Source organism: Muscardinus avellanarius (genome assembly GCF_963383645.1).
Source record: "Muscardinus avellanarius genome assembly, chromosome: 5".
NCBI classification, from domain to species: domain Eukaryota; kingdom Metazoa; phylum Chordata; class Mammalia; order Rodentia; family Gliridae; genus Muscardinus; species Muscardinus avellanarius.
The window spans coordinates 11363291-11391271 of record NC_137790.1 but is presented as its reverse complement, the minus strand read 5'-3'; the positions used below and the strand labels follow the sequence as shown (position 1 = coordinate 11391271).

The 27981-nt window shown below is 47.9% G+C and overlaps 2 protein-coding genes across 4 annotated transcripts in view; one reads left to right on the top strand and one right to left on the bottom strand.

Annotated features, from left to right (window-relative positions):
* ITSN1 (intersectin 1) overlaps positions 1-3312 on the top strand; it is a gene marked incomplete at both ends in the record, with an annotated part of 173042 nt that extends 169730 nt beyond the window's left edge. For both annotated transcript variants that reach the window (XM_080695676.1, XM_080695677.1), the window contains 4 exons: positions 101-183; positions 367-450; positions 1264-1437; positions 3164-3312. In XM_080695676.1, coding sequence (XP_080551802.1) covers positions 101-183; positions 367-450; positions 1264-1437; positions 3164-3312 — 490 coding nt within the window. The remainder of the gene's footprint in view (positions 1-100; positions 184-366; positions 451-1263; positions 1438-3163) is intronic.
* Positions 3313-17352: 14040 nt separating this feature from the next.
* Positions 17353-27364, bottom strand: ATP5PO (ATP synthase peripheral stalk subunit OSCP; the record flags this gene model as incomplete). Of its 2 annotated transcripts, XM_080696348.1 has the most annotated exons (7): positions 27307-27364; positions 26249-26299; positions 23871-23981; positions 21906-22035; positions 20729-20841; positions 17702-17788; positions 17353-17466 (listed from the first exon to the last, which is right to left on the bottom strand). In XM_080696348.1, the coding sequence occupies exons 1-7, from the start codon at positions 27340-27342 to the stop codon at positions 17353-17355; spliced, it is 642 nt and encodes a 213-aa protein (XP_080552474.1). In that variant the 5' UTR covers positions 27343-27364. The 2 variants fall into 2 exon arrangements, with proteins under 2 accessions (XP_080552474.1, XP_080552473.1); XM_080696347.1 differs by lacking the exon at positions 27307-27364 and having other exon boundaries at positions 26249-26426.
* Positions 27365-27981: the final 617 nt, after the last annotated feature.

Here is a 27981-nt window from a genome sequence, read left to right as displayed (position 1 = left end):
AAAGAGCACATGGAACAGAGTCCTGGAAACAGACTCTGAACAGACCTGACGCCTTTTTCCTGAGTTCTGTTTGGCAACATTCTGTCTTTTCCCGACCAAGGACTGCCTGGGTGCAGAAAATCAAAGCGGCTTCGGAGCTCTACATAGAGACTGAGAAAAAGAAGCGAGAGAAGGCGTACCTTGGTAAAGCACCTCTGGGCGCAGGGCCCGTGGTCCCTGCAAAGCCTGGGAGGGGTGGGGAGGGGGCGGCTGGGGCCGGCTGAGGGGCGGAGGGCAGGCTCCAGAGGAGGGCGACTTGGAGGCCGGCCGGGCCGGTACCGTGTGCTCCCCGGGTCGGTACCGTGTGCTCTCCTCTCCCCCGCGCAGTTCGTTCTCAAAGGGCCACGGGCATCGGAAGGCTGATGGTGAACGTCGTGGAAGGGATTGAGCTCAAGCCCTGCCGGTCGCATGGTAAGGGCCCCCGGAGCCCTGGGTCTGCTTCCCACGCCCACCGCACCTGCAGGCCAGAGAATGGCTTCTTGTCTTAATTTCTCTCTGGAATTGGCTTCTCTAGCACTTGTGAAAAAGCTGTTTTTTTAAAAAAAAATTATGTTGTTGATGATTTTATTGTTTTTTGGCACTAGAGATTAAATTTAGGGGTATTTTATCTCTGAGCTACAGCCCCAGCCCTTTTTTGTGTGTGTTTGTGGCACTGGAGTTCCCGGAAACCCTTCTACTTCCAGCTACACTCCCAGACCTACTTTTTTACATTTTTATTTGGAAACAGGGTCTCTTAAGCCAGCGTGGCTGGCTTCGAATCTGCTCGAGCCTCCTGTCTGTGCCTCCCAAGCGTGGGGATTACAAGCGGGCGCCACCACGCCCAGCCCCCAACCCTTTTTTATGGTTTGTTTTGTTTGACTTTTTTCTGCAGTGCTGGGGGTTGAACTCAGGGGCATTCTACTTTGGAGCTACACCCCAGCCCTTTTTATTTTGGTACTGGGAATGGAACCCAGGGGCATTCTACTTCTGAGCAACATCTCCAGCTCTTTTTTATTCTATATTTTGAAACAGGGTCTCACTGAGTTGCCGAGGGCCTCACTAAGTAGCTGAGGCTGGCCTGGAACCGCCATCCTCCAGTCTCAGCTTTCTCAATGCTGGGATTACAAGCGTGCCCCACCCTGCCTGGCTAATTTTCACCCAGATTTTGCCCTGACTAAGCGTGACAGTGGAGGGGAGCACCAGGGGGCATCATTCCCACGTGGCAGGGGCTTTCGTTCACTCCAGGAAAGAGCAACCCGTACTGTGAGGTGACCATGGGCTCCCAGTGTCACATCACGAAGACCATCCAGGACACGCTCAACCCCAAGTGGAATTCCAACTGCCAGTTCTTCATCAGAGACCTGGAGCAGGAAGTCCTCTGCATCACCGTGTTTGAGAGGGACCAGTTCTCCCCAGACGGTGAGTAAAACGTGGCGCCCTCCCTCCTGGTCTCTCATGGTGTGTGTGCGCGCTTCCTTACCAGGGTGCATGTGCCTGGAATCGCGGCCCTTCCCTCCTGGGAGATTACGATGGTACACGATAGGAGATGCTGGGGTGTCTGAGTGGATGTGGGCAGATAGGCTTGGTTTTGGCAGTCCCTGCTGCCCTGGACAAAGATCGCAGGGCAGGTGAGGGCGTAGAGGGGTGCACCCAAGGCCAATCGCAAAAGGGTAATCCTTGGCGAAAGCCATGGGATAAAACTGGCTGGCAGTGCTGGAAGAGCGCTTGATGGCGGCAGGTACAGTGGAGTTGGCCACTGTCTTCTGGGTGGCCTTCTGGTCAGGCACAGGGGGCAGTTCTGTTGGGGGGCACCACCTTTAACCAGCCTTCTGTTTCTGCTTTAAGCCTGGAAAAGAAGGATCTCTGGCCAATGAATCAAAAAAGTATCCCCCAATGAACCGGGGATGGTGGCTTACGCTTGTAATCCCCGGACTTGGGAGACTGAGACAGGAGGATCTGGGTTCATGGCCAGCCTCAGCTACTTAGTGAGGCCCTTTGCAACTCAGTGAGAACCGGTTTCAAAATAAAGAATAAAAAATAGGGCTGAGGGTATAGCTCGGAGGTAGAATGCCCCTGGGTTCCATCCCCAGAACTGCAAAAAAAAAAAAAAAAAAAGGATTCCCCAATACAAATCAGACAGTAAATTTAAGGATTATGTTTCAATTATAGTCAGCATATACAATCAGAGGAGTATTTATAATTTAGTGACAAGAATGAAGGTCTCGTGCAGCAACACCCAGGCTAGGCTTCAGCGCCTCCATGTGGTCTTGGTCTTTCGGTAACTTTTGATAGGAATTCTCGCACATAAGTTACATGCTGTTGGTTCACCCAAAGACAGTCACATTGCCTGTTAAAGGTCAGAAAATGCTCGGCACCGTATGACTTCCAAGCTGGGATCTTAACTACTGTGTTTTATTGTCAGTTTCTTTTCTGATAAGTAAAGGTATGGGATGCAGTCTGTCTGTCATTCTTTCCTTCCTTCTTTCCCTCCTTTCTTTCTTTCTTTCTTTCTTTCTTTCTTTCTTTCTTTCTTTCTTTCTTTCTTTCTTTCTTTCTTTCTTTTTTGTGGTACTGGGAATTGAACCCAGGCAGATCCTACATCCAACCTACACCCCTCCGCCCTTTTTATTTTGAAATAGGGTCTTGCTGATTTGCCGAGGATCTCACTAAGTTTATCCTCAAACCTGCAACCGTCCTGTCTCAGCCTCTAAAATACTGGGATTACAGGTGTGTTCCAGCTTCTATTTTTTTTTAATACCCAACCGGGTGTGGTGGTGCACACCTGTCAACCCAGTACTTGGGAGGCTAAAACAGGATGATTGCAGGTTCAAGGCTAGTCTCAGCAACTTAGCAAGACCCTATTTCAAACAAACAAACAAACAAACAAACAAATAAATAAATAGGGTTGGGGGTGTAGCATGGAGGTAGAATGTCCCTGGGTTCAATCCCCAGTACCACACACACACACAAAAGCGAAATGCCCCGACACATTGACAACTCTACTGGTGAGGAAATTGGAGGTTGTAGCGCCGGTCTTACATCAAAGATCAAAGAAGGGAGAGTATATTAGGAGGTTCCAGGGTGACAGATCCGTGCCTCCAAGACAAGTAATTCTCTCTGATCCGGGGTCTGCTTTTTCTTTCAGATTTTTTGGGTCGGACAGAAATCCGTGTGGCTGACATCAAGAAGGACCAGGGCTCCAAGGGGCCAGTTACAAAATGTCTGTTGCTGCACGAGGTCCCCACGGGGGAGATCGTGGTCCGCCTGGACCTGCAGCTGTTTGATGAGCCGTAGGAGCAGCCGGCTGCGCTCAGAGCGGTTCCAGCCCAAACCACACGCGCTGTCTGGAAGTTGCGTACCTTTTCTAAGAAACCACTGTTTGGCGTCCAGCGACGGGACAGCAAAGACAGGCCCCTCAAAGCTTCTAGGAACAATTCTTGACAATCTTGTCCCCTCAGTTTCCCATTTTATGAAACAAAAATTGTTTCCTTTTGTCCTAAATACAGGCCTTGTCCTGGCGTATAAGGTCTCTGAATCTCGTAACCCTGCACCAGGCTCGGTTCGGAGCTTGGCCCAGCCTTGGGCTTGAGGCACGGGTCTGGTTACTGCAAAGTAGATATATAAACACAATGTCTGTATTTTTGGAGAACTCATGCGACCTTCTTATTTCTCACCTCACCAGCCCCTCGGTGGACTCCTTAGCCTTCAAGGTCCAGTCCTTGGTGTGTTTAGAAGCAGTTGTGATGGAATTGTTCTTGCTTCGGAATCTCATTCCCCCGCAGGGAATCGCTGCCCGGGATCCGACCGTTCCATGTGACCGTCTCCTGATCAGGCGCTGACAGCTCTTTGAAGAGCTGGTTCCAACATGTGTGTGGTTCCTGCCCTTCCATTCCCTTGTAGGCCCTGTATTAATATATGTCAATGAAAACACACTGGTGTACCATCGGGTGATTCAGTTCTGATTCCCAGCATGCTTGGAAGATGCTCACAGCAGCTCATTATCTACAAAGTTATCTCTGCTGGATTAGATCCCCGAGGTCACTGGGAAGGCAACTTTATAATGTCATTGGGTTCTGGTTGCTAGCCATTGTTGGAAAACTTACTTTTGGCTTGGAGGCCCTGTGATATTTCATGACAAGAGTCAAATGTCAATATTGTCTTTGGTAGTAGCTAAAAAAAACAAAAAACAAAAAAAAAGAGGCATGTCCTGCATCCTTAATGTTTGAAAATTGAAAAATGACAAGCTGGAGGTGGGGTAGGAAGATGTGAAGAAAATGCAATCTGAGATGAGGGAACGACCCCAAGACTACATGAGCCCCACGAGTCTGCGGAGGAGGCCCAAGACTTACCCTTGCTTCGCCAGATGCAGACCAGCCTCTCAGTGATGGAGCTACCTGTGCTTGATGTGGAGTTGGGAGTTAGTGTACGACCACGTACCAAGCTATCTGGTTTAAGTGCTTCTCTTTTTTTCCCTTAAATGCCAGGAGATGGGTTGGTTAATTGGACAACTTGATTTGTTAATCAAAGTGGAGGCCATATTTTGTTGGCATGTTAACGTTCTCATAAGTGCAGTTCCTCGTGGCATCAAATGCTCTTTGCGTGTCCTCTTGGTACTGGAGTCCGGTTTCTGCGTGGGGTGGTGTCTCTTGATGGTAGGGCCTTAGAATTGAATGAAGGTTGTTGACGTGCTTTCAGCACGATGGTGCCACCAGAGTGGCAGAGTACCTACAGTGCTGGGAACCCAATGCCTGGCGTCACTACTTCTCACGAGGGTCCTGTCATATTTCAAGCAATTTTTTTAAAAAGCGTGTGTTGGAAAGGACGACAAAGTTTACATTTCATACTTCTAAGAAACACTTTATTTATTGAAGATAGTGCAGAATTTTGTATCAGACACAAGTATTTTTTGAAACAAGCAGATACCCTCTTTAGTTAGAAACTTTCAACTGAACATGTTAGAGACCAGGTTTAACTTCAGGCATGCATTTGTTTACCACTTCCCTGCGCAAAACATGGTTAAAATCCTTTAAGTTTATATTTGTTGATGTTGTTAAGAAGCTCTTAAATCTATAAATAGACATGAAACTCATGCTTTCCTATTTCTATAGCCAATAGAGTTTGTGAAGGACCTGTTACCATAGTAGAAAAAAAGTCCTAAATGTACAAATGGGATAGCGTTGGGTTACCATTCCAATCTTTTTCTTTCTGTTCTCTCTTTTGTATCATTGGCTTTATTTTCGTGCTAATGTTGGACATCACCATTCTTGTAGAGGCCGTGTGGTAAGCACAATGACAAACATCTTATAACCTTTTAGATTCCAGGTCCTCTACTCGTAGAGTCCCATCCTGGGATTTAACCTAAGCCTGAGAAAGCAACACGACAGTCTTTTTTTCCCAGGTGACTCTGTTGCGCATCTTTGAGATGCTCCTGGTGTAACAAGTTCTGGATTACCGTCCCTTTGTTCACTGGAGTCATTTGTGGGGTGACTGCTGGGACTGATGGAGGAGTTGAGCTGGCCCTCAGACGCAGCAGTCGGATTGGGGGGTAGAGGAACACGAGGAGTGCGTGAAGTCGCAAGCCCTGGGCCATCTACTCCTTCGCTTTGCCCGATAGAGACGAAACAGTTGCAGGAAGGAGTCTGCCTCCTAGCTCCTTGCTTTCTAAGTACAGGGTCTCTCCAGGCCATGCGTCCTGGCATTCTGATCCCCATCTTTTAGACATTTCAGCAAATGCCCCTCTTCCCTGAGCCACATTGCTAATTCCTCTTGCACGCTCTGACCTCCTCTCAAAGGAGTGTTGCTGGTTACATCCTAGGCTCTGATACTCAGTCATCCCTATGAGTTATCCTGGGAGCACAAAAGACAGGAGCCCTTGGGCCAGGCCTTCTTCCTAGACCAGCTGTCCCAAAGGGTCTTTTTGCATCATCTTTCCTCTGGGGCAGGGCTTCTCTGGCTGATTTTCTCTCTTGGCAAGTAAATATACAGCATCATCTCCTAGGCACCAGGACCATGGAAACCTGAAGATGCCCATGGTCCATCCAGATCCAGAGTGGGCTAACTAGAGAGGAGAGAACTTTCTAGGCTTGGGTCACTAGAAATGCTCAAGAAACAGGTCAGTCTTCCTGTTTGACTGCTTGGAGTATATGCCTCTGTCCCCTGATGGCAGAGAAAAACATTAATGACAGAATATTGATGAAAGAGGGGGGATATTTTTTCTTCTTTACTTTTTGTATAAAAGCGTGACCTAAGCATATGAAAGTATCCAGTAACATCTGGTTGAGTTGACCTGAACTTAATAGAAAAAAATCTCATACAAACTGGGTAAATTGCCCCCATGCACCATGTTTTATCTTGGTGATAAGGTGCCAACACCCGTGATATCCTCAGGGCTATCTCCTGGGGACAAGAGGGATCGAAGGTCTGCCTTCTGTCTGTCTTTCTGGAGCTGGCTGAGGCAAGGGTGACCATATAGAGTGAGGATGTGCTAGGGCTGGAGATAAAGGGAGAAATGGACAAGGCCCTCCCGCCCCCTGCTTTTATTTGAAAGATGGAAATCTAGCTGGGCGTGGTGGCCCACGCTTGTAATCCCAGCATTCGGGAGGCTGAGATGGGAGGATCGCGGTTCTCGGACAGCCTCAGCTACTTAGTGAGGTCCTCTGCAACTTAGACCCTCTTTCAAAATAAAGAATAAAAAATAGGGCAGGAGGTATAGCTCAGAGGTCAAATGCCCCTGGGTTCCATCTCCAGACCCGCAAAAAAAAAAAAAAAAAAAAAAAAAAGATGGAAATCGTAGTGTGTTTTATTTTTTTTTTTATTTTTAAATTTATTTTTGTGTGTGGTACTGGGGGTGGAACCCAGAGGCTTTCTGCCTCTGGGCTATACTCCCAGCCCTGTTTTTTTATATTTTATTTGGAAACAGGGTCTCACAAAGTTGCTGAAAGCCTCACTAAGTAGCTGAGGCTGGCTTCAAACCTGGGAGATCCTACTGTTTCCTCCTCCCAAGTGCGGGGATTACAAGCGTGCGCCACCACGCCCGGCGTAGAGTGTGTTTTAGATTTTGCTAATACCTTGTATGTCTCTCCTCCAAGGCAGTTTTTTTTTTCCTAGTTGGTTGGGCCTTTTTGATGCATAGGAGGAAAACCGGAGTGTGTAACAACTTTAAGACTTTCCACCGGAAACGGAAAGTGAGATTTGATTTGACTTTTTCACTCCACTTCTGCATGGACGCCTGGCATACTTTAGATGTCACCGAGTCGCTTCAGACTTGAGGCCAGTGTGAGCTTATACGAGATCTGTTCGTCTCAGATATGCTTGCTTTGCAAGCCTAGAGCATTTTATGCCAGAGAGTGAGGAGTTGAAAACAAACAAGGCTGGATGCCTTTGTTCTGCTCTTAAGTCTAAGGCCTTTGGTTCATACCAGCAGAAGCATAATACGTATCCCCAGAGACCGATGGCGTGGTGAAGCCCTCAGACAGTGCGGCCCCAGCCACTTGAAGAGGCATTTGGTAGAATTAGCGTCCCCGCTCTGCACCCTAGGGTGCTGAAATCCCTGCCAGGGACTTCCCCTTGCTGCTGGGGATAGCCCGGGTCAACTACCAAGATTTACCGAGCCATTTTATCTTTTTGTATTTTGCAAATAAAGTTGAGATTTTTTTCCTCTTTTCTTTTTCCCTCCCGGAGCGGCCCCGGGAGACCAGATTCTAGTGTTTCTTTGTGTTTCTGATTCTTTGGCTCTAAGGCCACACTGGAGATGGCATTTCTGGGAAGGCTGGCTTAGAGGAGGGTGGGTGGGCCAGGCTTCTGTTCTGGGATTGATCTCAGGGACAGGAAGAGGCTTGTGTAAGTGGTAGGTGCTAACTTGGAACAACCTTGAGCTCTGTAGACCAGTAAGAGAGAGTCAGGAATCCCAACACAGGTGCCATGATCTGGGCTGCCAGCCTCCCTTGATCTCTTGCACATAAATATGTAGGTCCCTTAGGGGAGGGCCGGGGCTTGATAAAATGAAGACATTCCTCCTTCGTTCTCTCTTCTCTCTCCTTTACGCTGTAATTGCCTACCTGCCTCTGGACCCCTTCCAAGGCAAGGCAGGCGTGTAAGCATTTGGTGAGGATAACGTCACAAGATAACGTAGAACAGTAGAAGAAAAAGCAAAACAAAGGACCCGAAACAAAAAGCCCAAATAGGGCTTTGCGTGCATCCCCCAGCCCTCTGGCCTGGTGAGAGCCGCCAAGGAGGCCGAGGGGTTCACTCCCTGAAACCTACTCCTTTGGGGGTGGGCTCCAAAGGTCAGGCCATTCCAGGGAAGTGGCCCCAGACCCACTTGCCCCCACGTGCCCTGTCCCTGATGAAGGCGTGGCTCACCCCGCTGTCGCTGGCCTGTGTCTTGGCTGGCCCCTCTAGGGCAGCAGGCCCCGGAACCAGCGCCAGCCTCCTGAAGTGACCGGTCCCCACGCGTCTTGGCTGCTTCAGTTCTCTCTGGAGTCCTGATCAATCACTGTTGCCCTGTGAGGGGACAAAGACGTAAGGAGGGTCTCATTGTTAGGTTTGACTCCGAGGAGGCGCCTGGCTGGTTGACACAGAGACTAAGCCTCCTCTTTCTGCCCAAGGCTCCCTTGTACTTGGAAAGCAGATATGTATCTGAACTCCAGGAAGGGAGAGTTCTAGAACCCACATTTCCTCACCTTATGTTTTACTGAGTCTGTGTGTTTGTAGGTCATCAGCCTAACTATGGTGCATGACTTTATATCTGTGGGAGTCAGAAAGGACTCCATTCATGATCAGCATGGAAAGCGGAGCCCATGAGAAGACGGAACAGGACCCCAGAGCTCTCTAACTGGGCAGCATCCAGACCCGGACGCCGGCACACTGCACAGTCTTATCTCTGGGTTGTTGCCTCTTGGAAACGTGGCCGGTCATGATAACGGTGCATTCAGGGGGCCCTAAAGGGGCTGCTCTTTGTGGCTCTCAGGCAGGTCCAATTCAGGTCTAACTTTAAGTCATTTAAATAACGCCCAATGCTTATAAAAATTCATATCCACCTCCAGATAACAGTTTCCTTTCCCTGCAGACTCCGTCAAGTCCACAAAAAAGAACCCTCTTTACTCCAGCCTCGGGGGACCAGATAACACTCCCATAATAGTATTTTCAGTACTATGCAGGCTGTCATATTTCAGGGTAAATTTGCCCCTACTGTGGGTCAGAGTTCTCTTGTGAGTTGTGTTTTAATGAGATTCTGTGCTATTTCCTGTACCAGCCTATTTCCCCCCTGTTGTGTGATGAGTGTTTTAGGAGTCAAAGCCCACCAAGAGCAAGCGTGCTAGGGAGCGGGCTCGAGTCAGCCTCGTGGTACCCAGTGTCCCTCTGACTCCTGAGAACCGAGCAGTGAGCAGGGGCTCTTGTTAGGCTGCAGAAGGGCTGCCTGCGCTCGTCTTGGGCTCTGGTTCTATATTTCTGTTGTTTACATGAGCATCGTGGCTTCTCTGTTCCTTTGCCGTCTTCCTCTTAGGTACACATCCATCTCCCGCCCCCTCCGGTCTCTGTGTGACGCAGCTGGGGCCTCGGGCAGACGGGACACACGGCAGGGTGGGGGCTTTGCAGCGTCTGGATGGACACTTGCTGGGCGCACCCACGGCAGGTCCCGGGGTTCTGGCTCCATCTGCTGGAGCTCTGGGGCATTGCTCTTGTGAAAAGCACAAAAGGAGCTTGCGCAAAGTTAAGGGCTGGGAAACTGACTCAGAGCCAGGCCGAGCACCAGCACTCTCCTAGGCGAGGGCAAACTGGAGCTGAGAGAGGGAAGAAGGTGGAGCTCAAGCCCTGCGCTCCTGGGGCACCTAGCGAGACCTTGCTGTTCCCAGCTGCCTGGGGTTGGGGTGGGGGCCGGACACCTTAGCAGCCCTCCTGTCTTCTCTGCATCTGTGCTAGCGGTGCCCCTGCCGTTCAGCCTTCGCAGACCTCGTGTGTGAGTCGGAGGTGCCCCCTTGTTGCTGGCTGGACTGCAGAGCAGGTGGGAGGAGGCTCCTCTCCCCAGCCAGAGTTCTAGAAGTCAGGCCTGCTTTACAACAGTCTCCGCTTGCAGACTTTGACTTATGGAATATTTCAGTGGCATGAGGTGCTGGTGGGGTGCAGCAGTTTGAATGGTATATGTGTGTGGGTGTTTGTGTGCGTATGAGTGTATGTTTGTGTGCGTACATGTGTCTGTGTGGGCCCCAGTATGTGTGTCTGTGTAAGGTGGGGATAGGCGTGTGGATTGAGGGAGAGACAGGCTCCTGGAGCCTGCTGTCCCAACACCTTCAGGACCAGCTCATCCTTTATGGGCCAAGTGCTAGACGAAAATTTGAGGCCCTTTGCTCTACGTGATTAAGAATTTCAAGATGGTGACCGGAGGGTATCATGCTGAGCTGGGTCCCTTCTGGGTGCAGGCCCTTGGTGACTGTACAGGTAACACACACACAGTCCTAGCCATGCTCCCTGGCAGCTGCTCACAGCTGGGCTGACAATGCTTTTCAAAATGTGCTTTTGAGCTGGGCATGGTGGCACACGCTTGTAATCCTAGTACTTGGGCAGCTGAGAAAGGAGGATCGCAGGTTCTCGGCCAGCCTCAGCTGCTTAGTGAGGCCCTCCACAACTTAGTGAGATCCTCTTTCAAAAGAAAGAATAAAATTTGGGCTGGGGGTGTAGCTCAGAGGTAGAATGCCTCTGGGTTCCATCCCTGGTACTGAAAACAAACAAACAAACAGCCTTTATTTCCTAAAAGTGCAAATGGCTGGACTAATCAGAGGATGCAAACCCCAAGCCCCGACTTGACCCTAAGATACCCCCCGAGGCCTGTGATGGAGCTGTCACCCACAGAGGCAGGAGCTGATCCCTGGCTTCCCAGCCCTGGTCATGCCACTGGAAGGGAAGCGGCCTTTGAGCCTCTGCCATCAGACAGGTTCAGTCCACAGAGAGAGAGAGGGGCGGGGAGGGGGGGGAGAGAGAGAGAGAGAGAGAGAGAGAGAGAGAGAGAGAGAGAGAGAAAGAGAAAGAGCGCGTCAAGCCCTTGGGCACATCTCCGGTGATCTACCTCCTCCAGCTCAGGCCTACCTCCCAGGAGCCCACTCAGCTCTTAATGGACCAAATGGATGGGTCGGCTGACGAGGTCAAATCCCTCGGGATCTAGTTGTCACCTACGAGCGCCACCCTGAACCTCACTACACTGGGGACCACGTCAGCTTTGGGGGGACTTTCCAGATCCACAGCAGAGAGGATGGAGCTGGGGTGCAAGGGCCGCCTGGGTGCGCCCCCCCCTCACCCCGGCTCACCCTCCTGCTGTGTGATGCTTCCTGTCGCGGCTTTTGCTGTCACTGGGCCAGATGCTCCAACTTCTGCACTTGGGCTTGCTTTTGCAGATGAAGTCCCATTTCTACACACCTACAGCAATCATCCTTACTGTGTTTCTGGATTCTATCTGGGGTTCTGTTGGCTATGTAAAAAAAAAAAAAAAAAAAAAAAAAAACATTGACAGACAGGACAAACAGAAATTGCAAACCCATCTCGAGTGGATTTGGTTAAGTCACCTTGAACAAAATAGCAAATTATAGCTTCGGTTCCACGTATCATACAATCTTCCAAAGTAGAAAAGCTCCCAAAGTGTTCTCTAGAGGCATTTAATTAATTAATATGGTGTTAGCATCCGTTTGAATGAATGAATATTTTGAGGCCCATTTTCCAAGTCAACATCCTTGATATGTTATCGACTAAATATGCACTGTGTCAGAAGTAGATATTCTAGCAAGGTCTTTGTTAGTGACATTTAGTTTTAGACATGCACTGAAGGCATGCATTACCGATAACCTAAAGTATCTTTCAGCTGTGAGAGCAACCTCAAATCTCGTCTGCTGTAGCCTCTCCAGCTAAGTCTGTGCCCTCCTCGCGCCCTTCGTGTCTCGTGTATGGGGGAGTCGGCTACCATCTCACCCTTGATGTATTGCCTTCGCTCCATCAGCTGCGTGAACATAGGTGTAAATAGATGTATCCAAGTGAGAAACTGCCACAAAATGTGCTGTGTATGATAATCAGCTCACGGGGTCTGGTTTTTCTGCTGTTTCCAGCTAAGAAAAAGGCAGAGTCCCACTACATAACGTGAAAAAGATTGTGCGCTTCAAACAGTGAGTTGTGAAATCTCTGCTGTATGTTTACGGGAATGACCATGACTAAATGTATATACGGTATGCAAGACTATGCTGTCAAGTGTTGCACACACTAACACAGCTTGTGTAGTCTAAAATATTCAGCTTGTTACTGTAAAATGTGATTTGTCATCGAGAGATTATTTTTCTGTATGTATATGAGAGTATTTTAGGAATCTAATTTAAGTGCATAAAACTATAGAAAAAAGTTTTAAACCTATCCCAATAGAGTGGGAAATGCTTAATCAGAATACTTGGGTTCAACCCAACTAACTAAATTTCTTATATTAAAAAAAGTCCAAGTTGTATATGTTTAGAAATTCCAGGAATTGGGCTTTTTTTTCCCCTGCAGGGAATATGACAGATTCCCACGAAATGTGTGGCGATGTGTTGAGGTCAAAGTGCCCTGTCCCCATAAGCTCAGATGAGGCTTCTGTGTTGCATTAAAAACCCATGTATTCAGACAGCGTTTTCTGGAGAGTGATTGTGTCCGGAAGGATGAGAGCCTGAGACCCTGTGGTCCACCAGGTCCTTCTGTGTGCCAAGGAAGCTTTCTTGGGTTCTGTCAGAGGTCAGGAATCCGGGCGTGACCCAGCTGTCCTACCAGAGAGCTCAGAAGCTCAGGGGGGCCACTTCCTGGGACCGTTTCCTCTTCTCTTTCTGGACAGATCAGCGTCCCCTTTAGTGTTTGCATGTTCCAGGCGAGGTCCTGGTGTGGCTTCACCCTCTCTAACCCTTGTACAGCCCCAGGATTGGGGGCAAAGTTTGGGGTTTCTGGGCTAAGCTGTTTGTGGACAGGCAGTGTCCCCAGTGGAGACTCCAAGGGCAAAGAAGTCTTCCTCTCCTTCCCTACACCCGGAAAAGTTCAAGTCCAGGCTGCTTCTGGGGCACAGGTTTGTGACATGTCCCTGCAGGTGACCCAGGGAGAATTCCTTAAAACTCAGTGTCCAACCCCCAAGAGATCTATTTAGAAGTAACTTCAGGAGGTGGGACATGAGCCCAGCCTCACCGAATGGCCCGGAAGTGTCTCTGGATTGAGACGAGCTGGTGTTTGGTGACTCAGGGGCATTGAACGTTCATCACTGTTTGTGGAAAGTTTAGGGCCAATGGCTTGAAAGGACAATAGTGAGTTTGAGCATTAGGTTTCCAACAGGCTGCGAGCGTCTTCACGCTGTCAAGCCACAGTGAAAGTCTCTTACCTGTAGGCCTGACATTGCTGAACTCGGTCCAAGCCACTTCCTGGACTTCAGGGCCGTGGGAAGCTGTGCTGTCTGGAAGCTTCCTCGGAGGCGGATGAATCCTCCGCACATCATCTTGAGGAACTGTCCGCACGTTCTGTAGTTGCCTTTCTTCCCTCGGGTGGAGCCATCGAGAGCTCTCTGTTCAAGTGCAGCGCAGGAAGGCCACGTCAGGATAGCGAGCAGAAGCAGGCACGCTCCGGTCCATCCGCCCAGAATGGGCCCGACCCTTCCTCTCCAGAGTGACGCCTCTTGGCTGGGGGTGCAGAGGGGCTCTGAGTGGGAACGGGCCGGTCAGCTGCTCCCTGGACCCAGGCTGCTCTAAAAGAGTCTGCAGAGGAGAAAAGCCAGAGCATAGAGCCCTACCCAGTACAGCGGGCAAGCCATCCCTGGTAGAGCTTTGCTCATTTGCGAAAGAATGTCATCAACCGTAACACGAGGGCCTCGGACTTCCAGACACTTCGGCCATAGTGCTGGTGACATCTTGCTTCCCTCTGAGCCCTGCCCAGGATGGCGCTAGGCCTCCTTCTTGATGGAAAGAAATCCTGTTGATTGTAATATACTTCCGTTGCCAAATAATGGTACTATTTAATTTTCCATAAAAGGGAGACTATATTGTCTGCTATGTAATGTTAGTGGAGTTCTAAAAAAATTACTAGACACTTTCATAAACTGTGGAATTCTGTATTTGTCTGAGGTTTGGTAAAGCAGGGCCAAAATATTAGGTTTCTTTTTCTGTTAGTTTGGAAGAAGCTGCGGTGGTTCTGTTGTTGGCGTGTCCCTTCGGCACCTTATGATGTGTGAAATGTTAATTTTACCAATTTGGATTACAGCACCTGAGGTTCTTTTAATTTTTAATTTTTTTTAAACCAGTAAGAACATCAGTATAAATAGCGATTCCTGTGCATCTTGAACCTTAAAACGAACAAATCTCATCAAAACAATTCTTCGGTCATTTTGACCTGTATGGTTTAATTTCACATAGTTCATGAATAAAATGAGAAAAGCCAACCCTGCCACGGTGGATTATTTCGGGTCTTCTCCGCCCCACCTCTTTGCTGAGCACACAGGAAGCTAGTGGCCCCACAGATGGCGTCTCTTCCAAAATGTCTTTCCTTTTCCAACATGTAAGGTTTAGTGGATGTACAAGAATTCTGCAAGATGAAACCTAAAGACAAAACGAACCAACAACTCCTCTTCACATAAATGTCGGCACCAACTGGAGATAGATTTCCCTGGGCTGAATGCTTCTGAGACTCTAGGAAGTCCTGTGTTGTTTAATGTAAAAAATGCCATGAGCGGTTGATGCAAGACCAGAAAGCTAAGATTGTCTCTTGAAGAGACGCAAGAGGATCACCCTCGCCAAAGCTTCTAATAGACAGATCTCCAGGTTCAGACTCTTGTGTTTTAGTGTTGGATACCATTAGCAAAACCAGCACTGAATTGTATTGTATTATTTATATCTTCTGGGTTTTAAAGGCAATTCTTCCCTATTTCAACACTGATTTAGTTGCTATTTGACTTTTTTTTTTTTTTTTTTTTTTTTTGCGGGACTGAGGATGGAACCTACGGACATTCAACCTCCGAGCTACAGCCCCGACCTATTTTTTTTTATTTTTATTCTTTGTTTTGAAACCGGGTCTCACTGAGTTGCAGAGGGCCTCACTAAGTAGCCGAGGCTGTCCGTGAACTGTGATCCTCCTGTCTCAGCCTTCCGAATGCTGGGATTACAAGCGTGCGCCACCATGCCTGGCTTATTCGAAGTTTTTAAAAATAAATTTGGCCGGGCATGGTGGCGCACGCTTGTAATCCCCACACTTGGGAGGCGGAGACAAGAAGATCGAGCAGGTTCAAAACCAGCCTCGCTGGTTTAAGAGACCCTGTTTCCAAATAAAAAGTATAAAATAGGTCTGGGAGTGTAGCCCAGAGGTAGAAGGGCTTCCAGGAACCCCAGTACCACACACACACAAAAAAAATTTGGACTGGGGTGTAGCAAATGGGTAGTGATAGCGCATTTGCTTAGCATGCTTGAAGCCTCGGGTTCAATCCCTGGCATTGTAAAAACCAAAGAAAAAACTATCGTAAGTAAATAAAACACGGTTACTTTCCCAAATGACACCGAGTTCGGGTCTGACAAAGGTCTTTGCACAGCCTGGAGGGTGAAAAGAATCACACTGAAAACATCATAAAAGCTGGATGTGGTAGTGTAGGCCTGTAATCCCAGTACTCAGGAGGCCGAGACTAGGAGGATCACAGGTTTGAGGCCAGCCTCAGCAATTTAGCAAGGACTTTAGTAACTAAATGAGACCCTGTTTCAAAATAAAAAAGATAAAATAAGGCTGGGGGGTGTATAGCTCAGAGGTAGAACACCCCTGGGTCCAATCCCCAATAACACACACCACCACACAAACAGAAAAACAGTATTAAACATGTTCAACATATATCCTTAATCAAATTCAGTAACCAGCATAATTACGGCAATATTTTATTCAAGAATATTTATTTTCTAATTACAGATTTATTTTTTATCTTAGTTTTAAGTTTATTTGGGGCCAGGGCTGATGGCCCACACATAAAATCCTATAATCTGCAACAGGAGGATTGCAGATTCAAGGCCAGTTTTAGCAACCTAGCGAGACCCTGTTTCAAAACAAAAAAAAAATACATTCAGGCTGGAGGTGTAGCTTGGAGGTAGGAGGCACTTGATTACTTCCCCTTGCGTGTGTGTTATCAGCAGGGAGGTGGTTGCGTTTGATTCTCAAGTATCTGGGAAGCAGGGCGAGGGTTTCCCCAAAGATGGCGTCAGTCATTCCAGGTCTGCAGACCTTGTTGGTGAGTGTGGAGCTGCCTAGTGCGGGCGACTCTGCAGTCAGGAGGTGAAGGCCGGGGAGCTGCTGTACAGGCGACCCACTGCAGCCAGGTGCGGCCTGGGGTCAGTGGCCAGGCCTGGTGGCGGCTTCTTTGGCATGCCTTGGCTTTTGCCCCTTTGTGGGGCTGTTCCAGCTTCCACCATCTGGTGTGTGTCCAGGCAGGGTGAATGATGACTAGGACTGCAAGCATGTCGCTGCTGAGGGGACGCAGGGAGGGCACACACATAGACTGGTCAACGCAGTCTCTATGGGTGGCTCCAGGCCCACTGCAAGCTTAGGGAATGGTGGCTTAGGGAATCCCAGCTACTAGGAGGCCGGCGTTTAAGCTGGCATGGTGGCCAGGTGGGGCGCAGGGCACACCTCCCCATGAAGGCTGTGGTGTTGCTGTGTAGACTTGAGCAGGCCTCGGCGTTGGGATGCACTAATGGGTATATCGGCAACATCTTAAGACAGTGGGAAGGGGCGCGGGGACTTTGCTGATTGGCTCAGCCTGCTGCTCTTGCTGCCAGTAATGTGGCTCTGAGCATGTGCAGGAGACCTGGGTCTGAGCCACCAGTGCCCAGGCATGCTACTCTGGGCTAATCCCAAGGGCCCTCAAACTTGTCCAGGGCCAACGCCTGCACCATCTGCATCACAAGGCTTTAAGCAGCCCCAAGAGATGTCCATGAAGTGGCCTACAGTGACTAAGCGAGGGCAGGATTCAAAGTACCTCAGCAGGAGGGGCTGCCCCGGAGGACTGATGGAGCACGGCCACTTGAAGAAGGCTGACCAGGGACCAGGAGCCCTCAATCAGCCCTTAAAGACACGAGCTTTTGGAAGGCAGCCGCAGATGGTCTGTGTCGAGTGACTGTGTAGGAGTAACGCACGCAAACCAAATTCTCCAGCCAAAAGGAGCTTTTAACCTCGAAACTAGGGGGATACTGGAAGATAGCTATGAAAATAAGGCTTTTTGTGTCACACATTTAAAGACAAAAAAAAACATAATATTGTCTCTTCAGGAAGCATTTTATTGTTACCCCAAGTTTAAGAACTGTCACTCATGATAGAAAATCAACTCTTTCAGATAATGGCCCGCATGGCCTTGCTCAGCTTCTGAATCTTGGTTTTGGCAGACATATCGACGTATTTCTCTCCAATACGGACAATCATCCCCCCCATAATTTCAGGGTCAGTCTAGAAAAGAAAACAGGTCAGAAACGCAAAGACATATTATTCCACTCATCAAATCAATGGAAACGTACTCTGAAATGACTAAATGTGCTATAAACACAAGATATCCCATCTAGAAGAAAGTGGTTGTGAAACTGTGTATGGAGTCAGATAATCATTTACGTTTAAAGTAAGTATACACATCTAACTTCTCATGGATTCTTCCCAGAGTTTCTATCTTGAGTTTTGAATAACCCACCTTGACCTCCAACTTCAGGACCTGCCCTTGACTTAGGAAGCTCTTCAGGACTGTCTTTAACTCAGAGAGAGAAGCATCGTCCAAAGGCTGAAAAAGAAGGAGCCACTCTTTAGACAAAGCGACAAAGCCATCACAGGTAAAGGCCCTCGCCAAGATGGGCCTCGGGACTCACCTAAGCACTGAGGACCAGGGAGCAGCCGCACCGACGCCCACTTGCTCCCGCACAGCAGTCCGCGGAGCTTGACCCCCCCAAGCCTGCGGAGCAAGTGCGGCCTCTCCTCTGGTGGCCCTGTGGTCACCGTGCGCCCGTCACCTCCTGGGGGGAAGCTGCAGACCACTTGGATTCTATCTTTTCTTTTCTTTTTTTTTTTTTTTTTTGCGGGTCTGGGGATGGAACCCAGGGGCATTTGACCTCCGGGCTACACCCCCTGCCCTATTTTTTATTCTTTATTTTGAAACCGGGTCTCACTGAGTTGCAGAGGGCCTCACTAAGTAGTAGCTGAGGCTGTCCGCGAACCACGATCCTCCAGGTCTCAGCCTCCCGAATGCTGGGATTACAAGCGTGCGCCACCACGCCCGGCTCGGATTCTATCTTTTCTGTCAGTTTTCCCTGCTCTATCGCCGCTCCCCAGGGCCACGGTCACCGGGAGCTCTGGCATGCCGTGGCACTCCTGAGCCTGGCTGAAAACAGGACCTGGCTTTCCTGAGGTCGGCAGGGCTGAGTCGCACCCCAGAGGCCTGGGCGCTGACTCTCCTGGCCCTTCTCACTCCCGGTCATCAGATGAGAAGGGAAAGGTTACTGCAGGAAAGGCTCTTTACCTGCGCCCCGCCCCCAGCCCAGAGTCCAAAGCTAACAAACCATTTATGTCTTTGTGAACCTCTCAGGATCTCTGGTGGTGAAAGTCTACTAATATCCCATCAAAACACCCTTTGCTGAGACTTGGACATCTCTCGAACTAATCCACACCTCCATGGCACCTGGTGCGTACACCCTCCATCTCAGCCAACCCGGGCCGGGCTGAGGCCAGTGGTCACTATTCTCATTTTATCTGTGAGAGAACTGAGGCCCAGAGTACTTATGACACATCACTAAAAACACCAGCAAGTGAAGATCAACACTGATATCTGCAAAAGGTCTATGTATTTCTAACGCCCATGTACTTAATCACTAATAAAGCAAAACCGTTTTCCCCCCCAAATAGTGGAAACTTCTTTTACCCAGGAGTATCAACATCAAATGGCTTATTACAGCTGGTCCTAAGGAATTCTGCAAAAGTAACTCTCCTCTAGAAAAGCCCTGCCCTCATCCTTGTATGCGCTGGACGTTGGCCGGCACCAGTGCGTGGCCGTGCCGATGGTGGCTCTGGCCTGTGCTACAGTGCCAGGGCCACTGTGAAGGTCACGACAGTGGCTCCCTCAACCCTACGGCTGCGATGCTTCTCAGCCAGACATGTTTTTTTTTTGGGGGGGGGGGCACCAATTATGTACTGAACTAGAGATATGCAAATAAGTATTGATATGCTAAAATACCTCCCTGTAAAATTATGTTCTTTTAAAGCCAGGCATGGCAGTGCAATTTATAAACCCAGTACTCAGGAGGCAGACAGGAGGATCACAGGTTTGTGGCCAGCCTCAGCTACTTAGTGATGCCCCCTGCAACTTAGTGAGACCTGGTTTCAAAATAAAGGATAAAAACTAGGGTCATAGCTTAGAGGCAAAATGCTCTTGGGCAGTACCCCCCACCCAGAAAAGCTCTTTTAGAGAATTAGAATATCTTTTAAATACAAAAAATATTTTTTTTTTGGGGGGGGCGGTACTGGGGATGGAACCCAGGGGCATTCTACCTCCGAGCTACACCCCCAGCCCTTTTTTATTCTTTATTTTGAAACAGGGTCTCACTGAGTTGCAGAGGGCCTAAGTAGCCAAGGCTGTCCATGAACCTCGATCCTCCTGTCTCAGCCTCCTGAATGCTGGGATTACAAGCGTGCGACACCACGCCCAGTGAAAACTATTGATCTAGATGAGGTTAAGTGTTGTATACTGCAAGCAGATCTACTGTATACCGTTTTCCCGAACTGACTGAACCACATCAGAAAAGCAATACATATTTAAGACAGTAACAACATTACTTCTGAGGTATGAATACAGCACAGTTTAAGGAGCACAGACTTCTGAGACAAAGACCCTGTGTTTTTGTGGTACTGGGGACTGAACCCAGGGACATTCTACTTCTCAGCTAGACCCCCTAGCCTAATTTTATTTTGAAACAGGGCTTCGCTAAATTGCTGAGACTGGCCCTAAACCTGCATTCTAGTTTGTGTAACTTTGAGCAAGCTATTTCATTTTCCTGGGCTTTGGTTTCCTCATCTATAAAATAAGGACAGTTCTACTTCATATGAATCTTTTGCTATTATATCAAATAACAGACGGCCTCTCTATCCTCCCCGTTCCCATTGACAACAGAGGAAAGCGCAAACTCTAGCTCTAGAAAACTATGCAGCAGTGGCACTTACAACGTAATTCAAATCAATGAAGAACATAAACCACTATTCATTCATTCCTTCTTTCCGTCCTTCCTTTTCTTTTTCTATTTTTCTTTCTTTCTTTTTTTTGCAGTACTGGAGATTTTACCTCCGAGCTACACCCCCAGCCCTAGTTTTTAGTCTTTTTTTTTTAAAAACAGGGTCTCACTGAGTCATGAATGGCCCCACTAAGTAGCTGAGGCTGTTCGCAAATTGTGACCCTCCAGTCTCCACCTCCCGAATGCTGGGATTCCAAGTGTGAGCCACCACGCCCGGCTCATAAACCACTATTTTCTAACAGGCTTTGGTATTCCTACATTTAATCCTGTAGTCCCTATGAATGATCACTAGTACAGAAACACCAATAAGAGATACAAGGGCCCCATCGAAGAAGAGGTTCAGAGGCTCGACAAGGAGAGGAACCGCACACGTGACAAGCCCCCTTTCCAGTTTTTCGATTTTTACCGTCTGTCACTGCAGCGCGGTGCAACCACCTATTACTTACAGATGCAGTGGTCACTGTGCAATGAACCTCCCCGCGGTGCACACTCATAATGGTCGTGAAGGCAGCGATGACGGCTGGAGTACTGCTCACGCGGCCGTTCTCAACAAGTAAGTCTGGGAAAGCGAAGGAGTCTCAGTGACATCAAACTCTTGATGTGGTTATAACTATTTTATCCACCCAGAAGCATCTGTGGTCTTAAAACACCAGACTCCATGTCCTCTAAGAATGCGGATGGGAGCAGGGCAAGGTGGCCACGCATGTAATCCCAGCATTCAGAAAGCTGAGACAGGAGGTTTGTGGCCAGCCTTAGCTACTTAGTGAGGCCCTCTGCAGCTCAGTGAGACCCTGTTTCAAAATAAAGAATAAAAAATAAGGCTGGGGGGTGTAGCTCAGAGGTAGATGCCCCTGGGTTCCGTCTCTGGTATCTCCAAAAAAAAAAAAAAAAAAAAAAAAAAAATGTGGATGGAGAATATAGAACTATATTTTCCCCTGGTATTAGGGATCAAACCAGGGGCATTCGACCTCACCCCAACCCTTTTATTTTGAAAACAGGGTTTCACTAAGATGCTGAGGTTGGCTTCAAACCTGCAATTCTCCTCTCTCAGCCTTCCAAGTACTGGAATATAGGTGTGTGCCACCACACCCAGCTACGACTTGTTATTTAAAAATATATTCAATGTCTTACTGCCCCAATGAGCATCTAAGTGTGTGTGTGTGTGTGTGTGTGTGTGTGTGTGTGTGTGTGTGTGTCTTTCTTGCTTGCATGGATTTGCAGCAGACCTCTTGCACTCAGCTTGGCAGCTGATTTCCATATTTACGTTGCAGATTCCAATGTCTGGCCCCAACCCTCAATCGATACACTGTCTATTCAACAACGATGACATAACTACACTTGGGGCTTATATTCTGACTTGGGCATACACCATCCTGTGGGTATGAATCCCACTGGTGCCTCCGTGGCTGAAACTCCTGCCCCGGCAGCACAGCGCAGCAGCCCCTAGACTGCTCCTTGGGTAAGAACTCCCTGGGCAGCCACGATGCCGATCTGGACGTAGTGGGCCGGGAGATTCCTGAGCTCATGCACTGCCCACAGCTGCCACGCGAAGCTCACGCTCCTGCCCGTGGCACATGCCTGGCAGCCAAGCGTTAAGAACACGGGGAAGGTTCCGGTACTCACTCATCAGGTTGGCCGTTATGGGGGAAAACCTCTCCTTCGCGGTGATGTCATTTACGTTTTTCATTTTAATGGAACGCTTAATGTAGGGATTCAGGATGGAAGAAGTCACCTTGGGGTCCTTCAGGAGTTGCTGAAAGTACCAAAAGAAAATGTAATCCTTTAGGGTACAAGTGATCCCAGCTGCCACAAACACTTTTCTTTCTTATCCTGTGGTTCTGGGGATTGAACCCAAGGGTGCTCTACCACCGAGCTAGCCTCAGCTTTTATTGTTTGAGATAGGGCCTTGACAAATTGCCAGGGCTGGCGTGGAACTTGCTATCCAGAGCACCAGGATCATTGTGCCCAGTCACACACACTTTCTTATGAACTAAGACAATCAGCACTCTCTGGCACATATCAAGAAAAGCCGGTATCATCAAACACATTTCCGATCGACTTTAGGAATATACTGCAGCATAATTTTACACAGGACAAAATGACGATCCTTGAATAAAAAGTAAAATTCCTTAAGAAGTTTCGCTTGGGAGGTGGAGACAGGAGGATCGCGCAGGTTCGAAGCCAGCCTTGCTGGCTTAAGAGACCCTGTTTCCAAATTAAAAAAAAAAAAAAAAAAAAAAAATATATATATATATATATAAATAACAGGTCTGGGAGTGTAGCCTGGAAGTAGAAGGGTTTCCAGGAACCCCAGTATCACCAAAAAAAAAAAAAAAAAATTTTTTTTTCATTTTAAGAGACTATATACTATTCTGTCTCCTTCCACTTCTTTAATATAGATCTTATTGCCAGAGGTGGCAACCAGAAAATAAAAAAGGGGAAATAATAAAATGCAGAGAAAGTTCTTAACTAGAAAGGTCACTGAAAATTAAAGCACAGATTCTCTAATTTAGGTAGGTTTCTTTAATCCAGTTTATTTACTTTTTTTTTTTTTATCATATTAAGAAACTCAACTCCCGCTAGGTGTGGTGGCGCCTGCTTGTAATCCCTGCGCTTGGGAGGCGGAGACAGGAGGATCGGATCGCGCAGGTTCGAAGCCAGCTATGCTGGCTTAAAAGACCCTGTTTCCAAATAAAAAATATAAAATGGGTCTGGGAGTGTAGCCTGGAGATAGAAGGGTTCCATCCCTAGTACCACCAAAAACAAAAACAAAAAAGTACCCCCAAACCACTCAACTCCCTTGGTGGCCGGGCCCTTCTGCCTCTGGCTCCCTGGAGTGCAGGCTCTTTTCTTTTTTCTTTCTTTCTTTTTTTTGGTGGTACTGGGGGTGGAACCCAGAGGCTTTCTACCTCCAGGCTATTCTCCCAGACCTTTTTTATATTTTATTTGGAAACAGGGTCTCACTAAGTTGCTGAGAGCCTCACTCAGTAGCTGAGGCTGGCTTGGAACCCGTGCGATCCTCCCGTCTCAGCCTCCCAAGCGCGGGGATGACAAGCGTGCGCCACCGTGCCCGGCTAAGGCTCTTTTCTGACTTTATGCCCAGCCTGTTTTTCTCAGTCACTATTCCTCACATCTTGGAACAAAATAATAAGTAATTCAAACCCAGGAAAAAGCTTCCAAAAGAAAATAAGTTCTCAGTAAAACAAAATCACAACATATCCTAAAGACCACTGATAAAAATACCGGAATTATAGGTGTAGATTTTTAAAGGTGACCTTTGACTTCTCTTCTGAAATAGCAATTTTTCTTAAATCATCACCCTATATTCTGATTTTATACCTTTTTTTTAAACTGAAAATCTTGGCTCCTAATATTTACATCCTTACATATATGTCTGCTTGTTCCTATTACACAACAGTTTCGAGTAAGACTCAGTATTATCACTAATAACACGTTTACAGAAAACAGTTTCTTTTTTTTGAGTGGTGTTTTTCCTCAGGACCTACCTCATTAGGGACACATCATCAAATAATTAGAGAAAAATATACAAATAGGAAGTTAGCAGCAATGAACGAGAAGGCTACTCACGCCCACTCTCAGCAGCTCCTTCTCGACTTGATCCAGCTTGTTCTGTTTGGATGCTGCTGAGTAGAGCGCCGTGGCGTAGCGACCTTCGACGCCATACACCTGAACGGGCGGCTTACATAAGAAGGAAACAGGACACGAGTTAATAACAGAGTATTCTGCTGTGAACAGAGTCAGTATGATTAAAAACACACCTCATAATACAAAACAGCTTAAATATGCCAGCAAAGGTGTTCTGCATAGCAATTCCCCAGCAAATGAGGGCTATTTCCCTGGCTAGGTCCCTCTCTTTTTAGCCTCCAATTTTTCAGCTGTAAAATGAGAGGTCGAGATGACAGTGTCTAAAGACCCTTCCAGCTCTATCTACCTGGAATTTAATTATTAATTCTTAAACCAACTACTTTAAGGCGAGTTTGTGCTTCCTTTGGACTCAACTATTCAGTTCCAAATATGAGTGCTTTTGAACACTGGTAGAAGGCGGTTCTGAATAGAGCCAGGAAAAAGGCATCTATGAATCAGACAAGTATACTTTACACACTCAAGTCCCCGCCAATGGTCAACTTAAGAGAGTGCTTTAGTAATCCCCAAAATGCCTGAGGCTTGAATCATCTTTCACAATAAAATGGACTTTTCCTACACATGACCCGCTACCATAAATGCATGATCACAAGCGCTCAGTGTTGCTATGGTTGTGGGGACGCTTAGGCGCTGAATGAGAAATATTTAGTTCCAGCCCAGTTCAAAAACGAAGCTGAGTAACCGCAAGCAAATATTCTCAGAGCCTCAGTTCTCCCTTTGTGAAGTGGGAAAAGCAGCCACTCCTTATCACTATTTTGGACTCTGGGGAAGTCCTCACATAAAGGATAAAACAGGACTACCAGTGGTTCTGGTGCTGGTAGTGAGAGAGTGCAAATAACAATTACTTTCCTAAGTTCCATCAGATGCAGCTCATAAGAACATAGACCTGGTATTTTGATCTTTCCCTTAGACCTTTTCCGAGGGGATTGGCTCACTGTTGGCTGGGGTGGATAGAAAAGGCAGCCCTGATGTAAAGTTGGTCACGGTGGTGTATGCTTGTAATCCTAGTACTTGGAAGGTTGAGACAGGAGGATCACAGGTTTGAGGCCAGCCTCAGCGACTTAGTGACACTCGTTTTTTTTTTTTTTCCCCTTAGGAGTCAATGAGGCTACTTCTGGTTTGAAAAGAAAGGGACTCCCAGATTACTGAAAGGGTGAGACTGTTCTCTGTCAAGTAGAGCAGTTCTTTTGTCCATGCTAGTTTTGTTTGAAGAAATGGTGTCCAGATACTTACTAGATAGGGGGAAGGCAAGATAGAACAGGGAGTTGCAACACAATTTTAATAGAACTTTTTTTTTTTTGCAGCACTGGGGATGAAACCCAAGGGTATTGTACCTCTGAGCTACATCCCTAGTCCAATTTTTTAGTCTTTACTTTATTATTTATTTTTTTGGAGGTACAGGGCTTGGAACCCAGGGGATTTTCTACCTCTGGGTTACACTCCCAGACCTATTTTATACTTTATTTAGAAACAGGGTCTCACTACTAAGTTGCTGAGAGCCTCACTAAGTAGCTGAGGCTGGCTTTGAACCTGTGCGATCCTCCTGTCTCAGCCTCCCAAGTTCTGGGATTACAAGCGTGCACCACCATGCCTGGCTTTTCTTTTTTCTTTTTATTTTTTTGTGGTACCGGTGATGGAACCCAGGTGTACTGTACCTCTGAGCTATACCCCCAGCCCTATTTTTTTAGTCCTTTTTATGTTTGAAACAGGGCCTGAGCTGCAAAGGGCCTTGCTAAGTAGCTAAGACTGGCTGCAAACGGCGATCCTCTGGTCTTCGCTTCCTGAAAGCTGGGATTACAAGCGTGCACCACCATTCCCGGCCTTAGTTTTTTTTTTTTTTTTTGAAACAGGGTTTCATTGAGTTGTGAAAGTGTCTCACTAACTAGGTGAGGCTGTCCGCAAACTGCAATCCTCCAGTCTCAGTCTCTTTAATGCTGAGATTCCAAGCATGTGCCACCAGGCCCAGCTTAGAATTGTAACAGAACCTGAGTTATGCCATTTCAACTCACTGGATCTGTTCCTTTTGTTTAAAAAGTAGGTAAGTGCTAGCTTGGCTATTTTGGAAGATTAATGGGACAAACACATGATTTTTAAAAATAAATTATTATATTTAAAGGTTATGCATGAGCCCAGTGTACAGCGAGCACTCAACACTGGGAACACATTGCAGTTTAAGAACCACAAACCACGCACAGAAAGGTGCAGACATTAAGTGCACAACAGTTCACACCCTAACTGTACTCTAATTTGATTCACATCTTTTGTCTGCTTTACAACTACAAAAAGAACATAAATTCACATACCCTCACAAGCTTGGCAAAAGGCCTGCCCACTGATGTACTGAAGCATCGCACCTTCAAAACAGTAAAAAAAAAAAAAAGCAAGTTAAAAAAAAAATCGAACAAGGTCACTTGAAAGATTTCTGCATAAACTAACAAATCGGTTAGTTTCATGTATTTATCACCACCAAGCTTATGTCAGGTAAATGCCTTCCCACTAACTTCCTAGCTTACTGTGAATGCGCTAAGGCTAGCTAGCACACCCTTAGGAGAGGAAAAAGATAGCTTCCTGAGTGCATGTTTCAGAAAAAATTAAGAAAAATTTGGGATTTATTATCATACTCGAGTGTGAATTCACTTCATGATTTGCACCAAATACACCTTCTTAGGAATCCAAGCGTTATCTGCAAACATGTACTGCAGCATATGGGGTTCGACAGGACAACATGCCCTAATTCTTAAAGATGGAATCTTGTCTGTCAAAGGCCGAAGCTGGGATCCACAGTGTAAAAAGCACCTCTAAGGGCACAGGTCACCTTCACATACTTCCAGCACGGGAATGAACTCCATCAGAACTGGCTGTGAAGATGAAAAGATTTTCTAATGCTGATGGAAAAACGACGGAAACTGCCAGGGGTCACGCTATGCATCTTGGTGCATGTAGGACAAGGAGCACATTTTTGCGTCCAATTTCGGCTTCAGTGACTCGGCCGGGCGCTATTCTCAACACTAGCAGCGCAGCCAAGGGCGAGTCATTTACGCCTTTCTCTCTTCTTTATCAAAATACGAAATGTGGTTTACAAATATTCCTGAGCGCTACGAGTGACCCCTCACAGGTTCCACCACTACGCCAAGGAAGCTGCTTTGGGGGCCAAGCCGCGGCCGGTCCTCGGAGCCCAGGGCAGCCCAGCCTCGGCCTCCCGCGCCCAATGACCCCGGGGCCGAAAGCGGGGCCCCCTGCGTGGCCCCCAAGACCTCGAACGACCGCCAGGCTCCCCCAGCCGTGGCCTCGCGCCCCAGCTCGGGGCCTGTCACCAGTCACTGGTCACCCCAAAAGGGATCCTCCTACTGGCTTCCCTCACCTGCCCGGAGAGCCTGGAGGCTGCAGGGGCGGCCATCTTCTCCCGGGCGGCTGTAGGTCAAACCCGAGCCGGAAGCGAGGGGGCGCGACGGTGCAAGCGTGCGGCAGCGTGGCCGCTAGGCTCACTGGGAAGTGTAGGCGCAGGTCGCTACGGCGCATGCGCAGTGACCTCTGGCAGACTGGGAGTTGTAGTCCTTGGAAACGGGCAAGGGAAGATACCCGGAGGGCTGCTACGGGGCAGGTGGGCTTGTACTGCGTCTGAAAATAAAACCCGGTGTCATTAAGCATCCTTTGGTATAGAATGTTTTTGCTGTCTCCTGTATTTTTTTTAATTAAGATTTTTTTTTGGTGGTACTGGGGATTGAACCCAGAGGTGTTCTAGCTCTGCGTTACAACCCCCACCCCAGCCTTTTTTATTTTTTGTTTTGAAACAGGGTCTCACTAGGTTACTGAAAGTCTCTCTAAATGACTGAGGCTGGTCTTGAACCTGCAGTTTTCCTGTCTCGGCCGCCCAAGTACCGGGATTACAGGCGTGTGTCACCATGCCCGACTGCTGCCGCCTCAGTTTTACAATTCACATTTAAACAAAAACAGTGGCCTTTGTTCCATTCGCACCCGTCATTGGCATCTTTCCCCTTCGTCCCTAGCGCGCCACGGCGTGCGTCAGTGGCTGCTC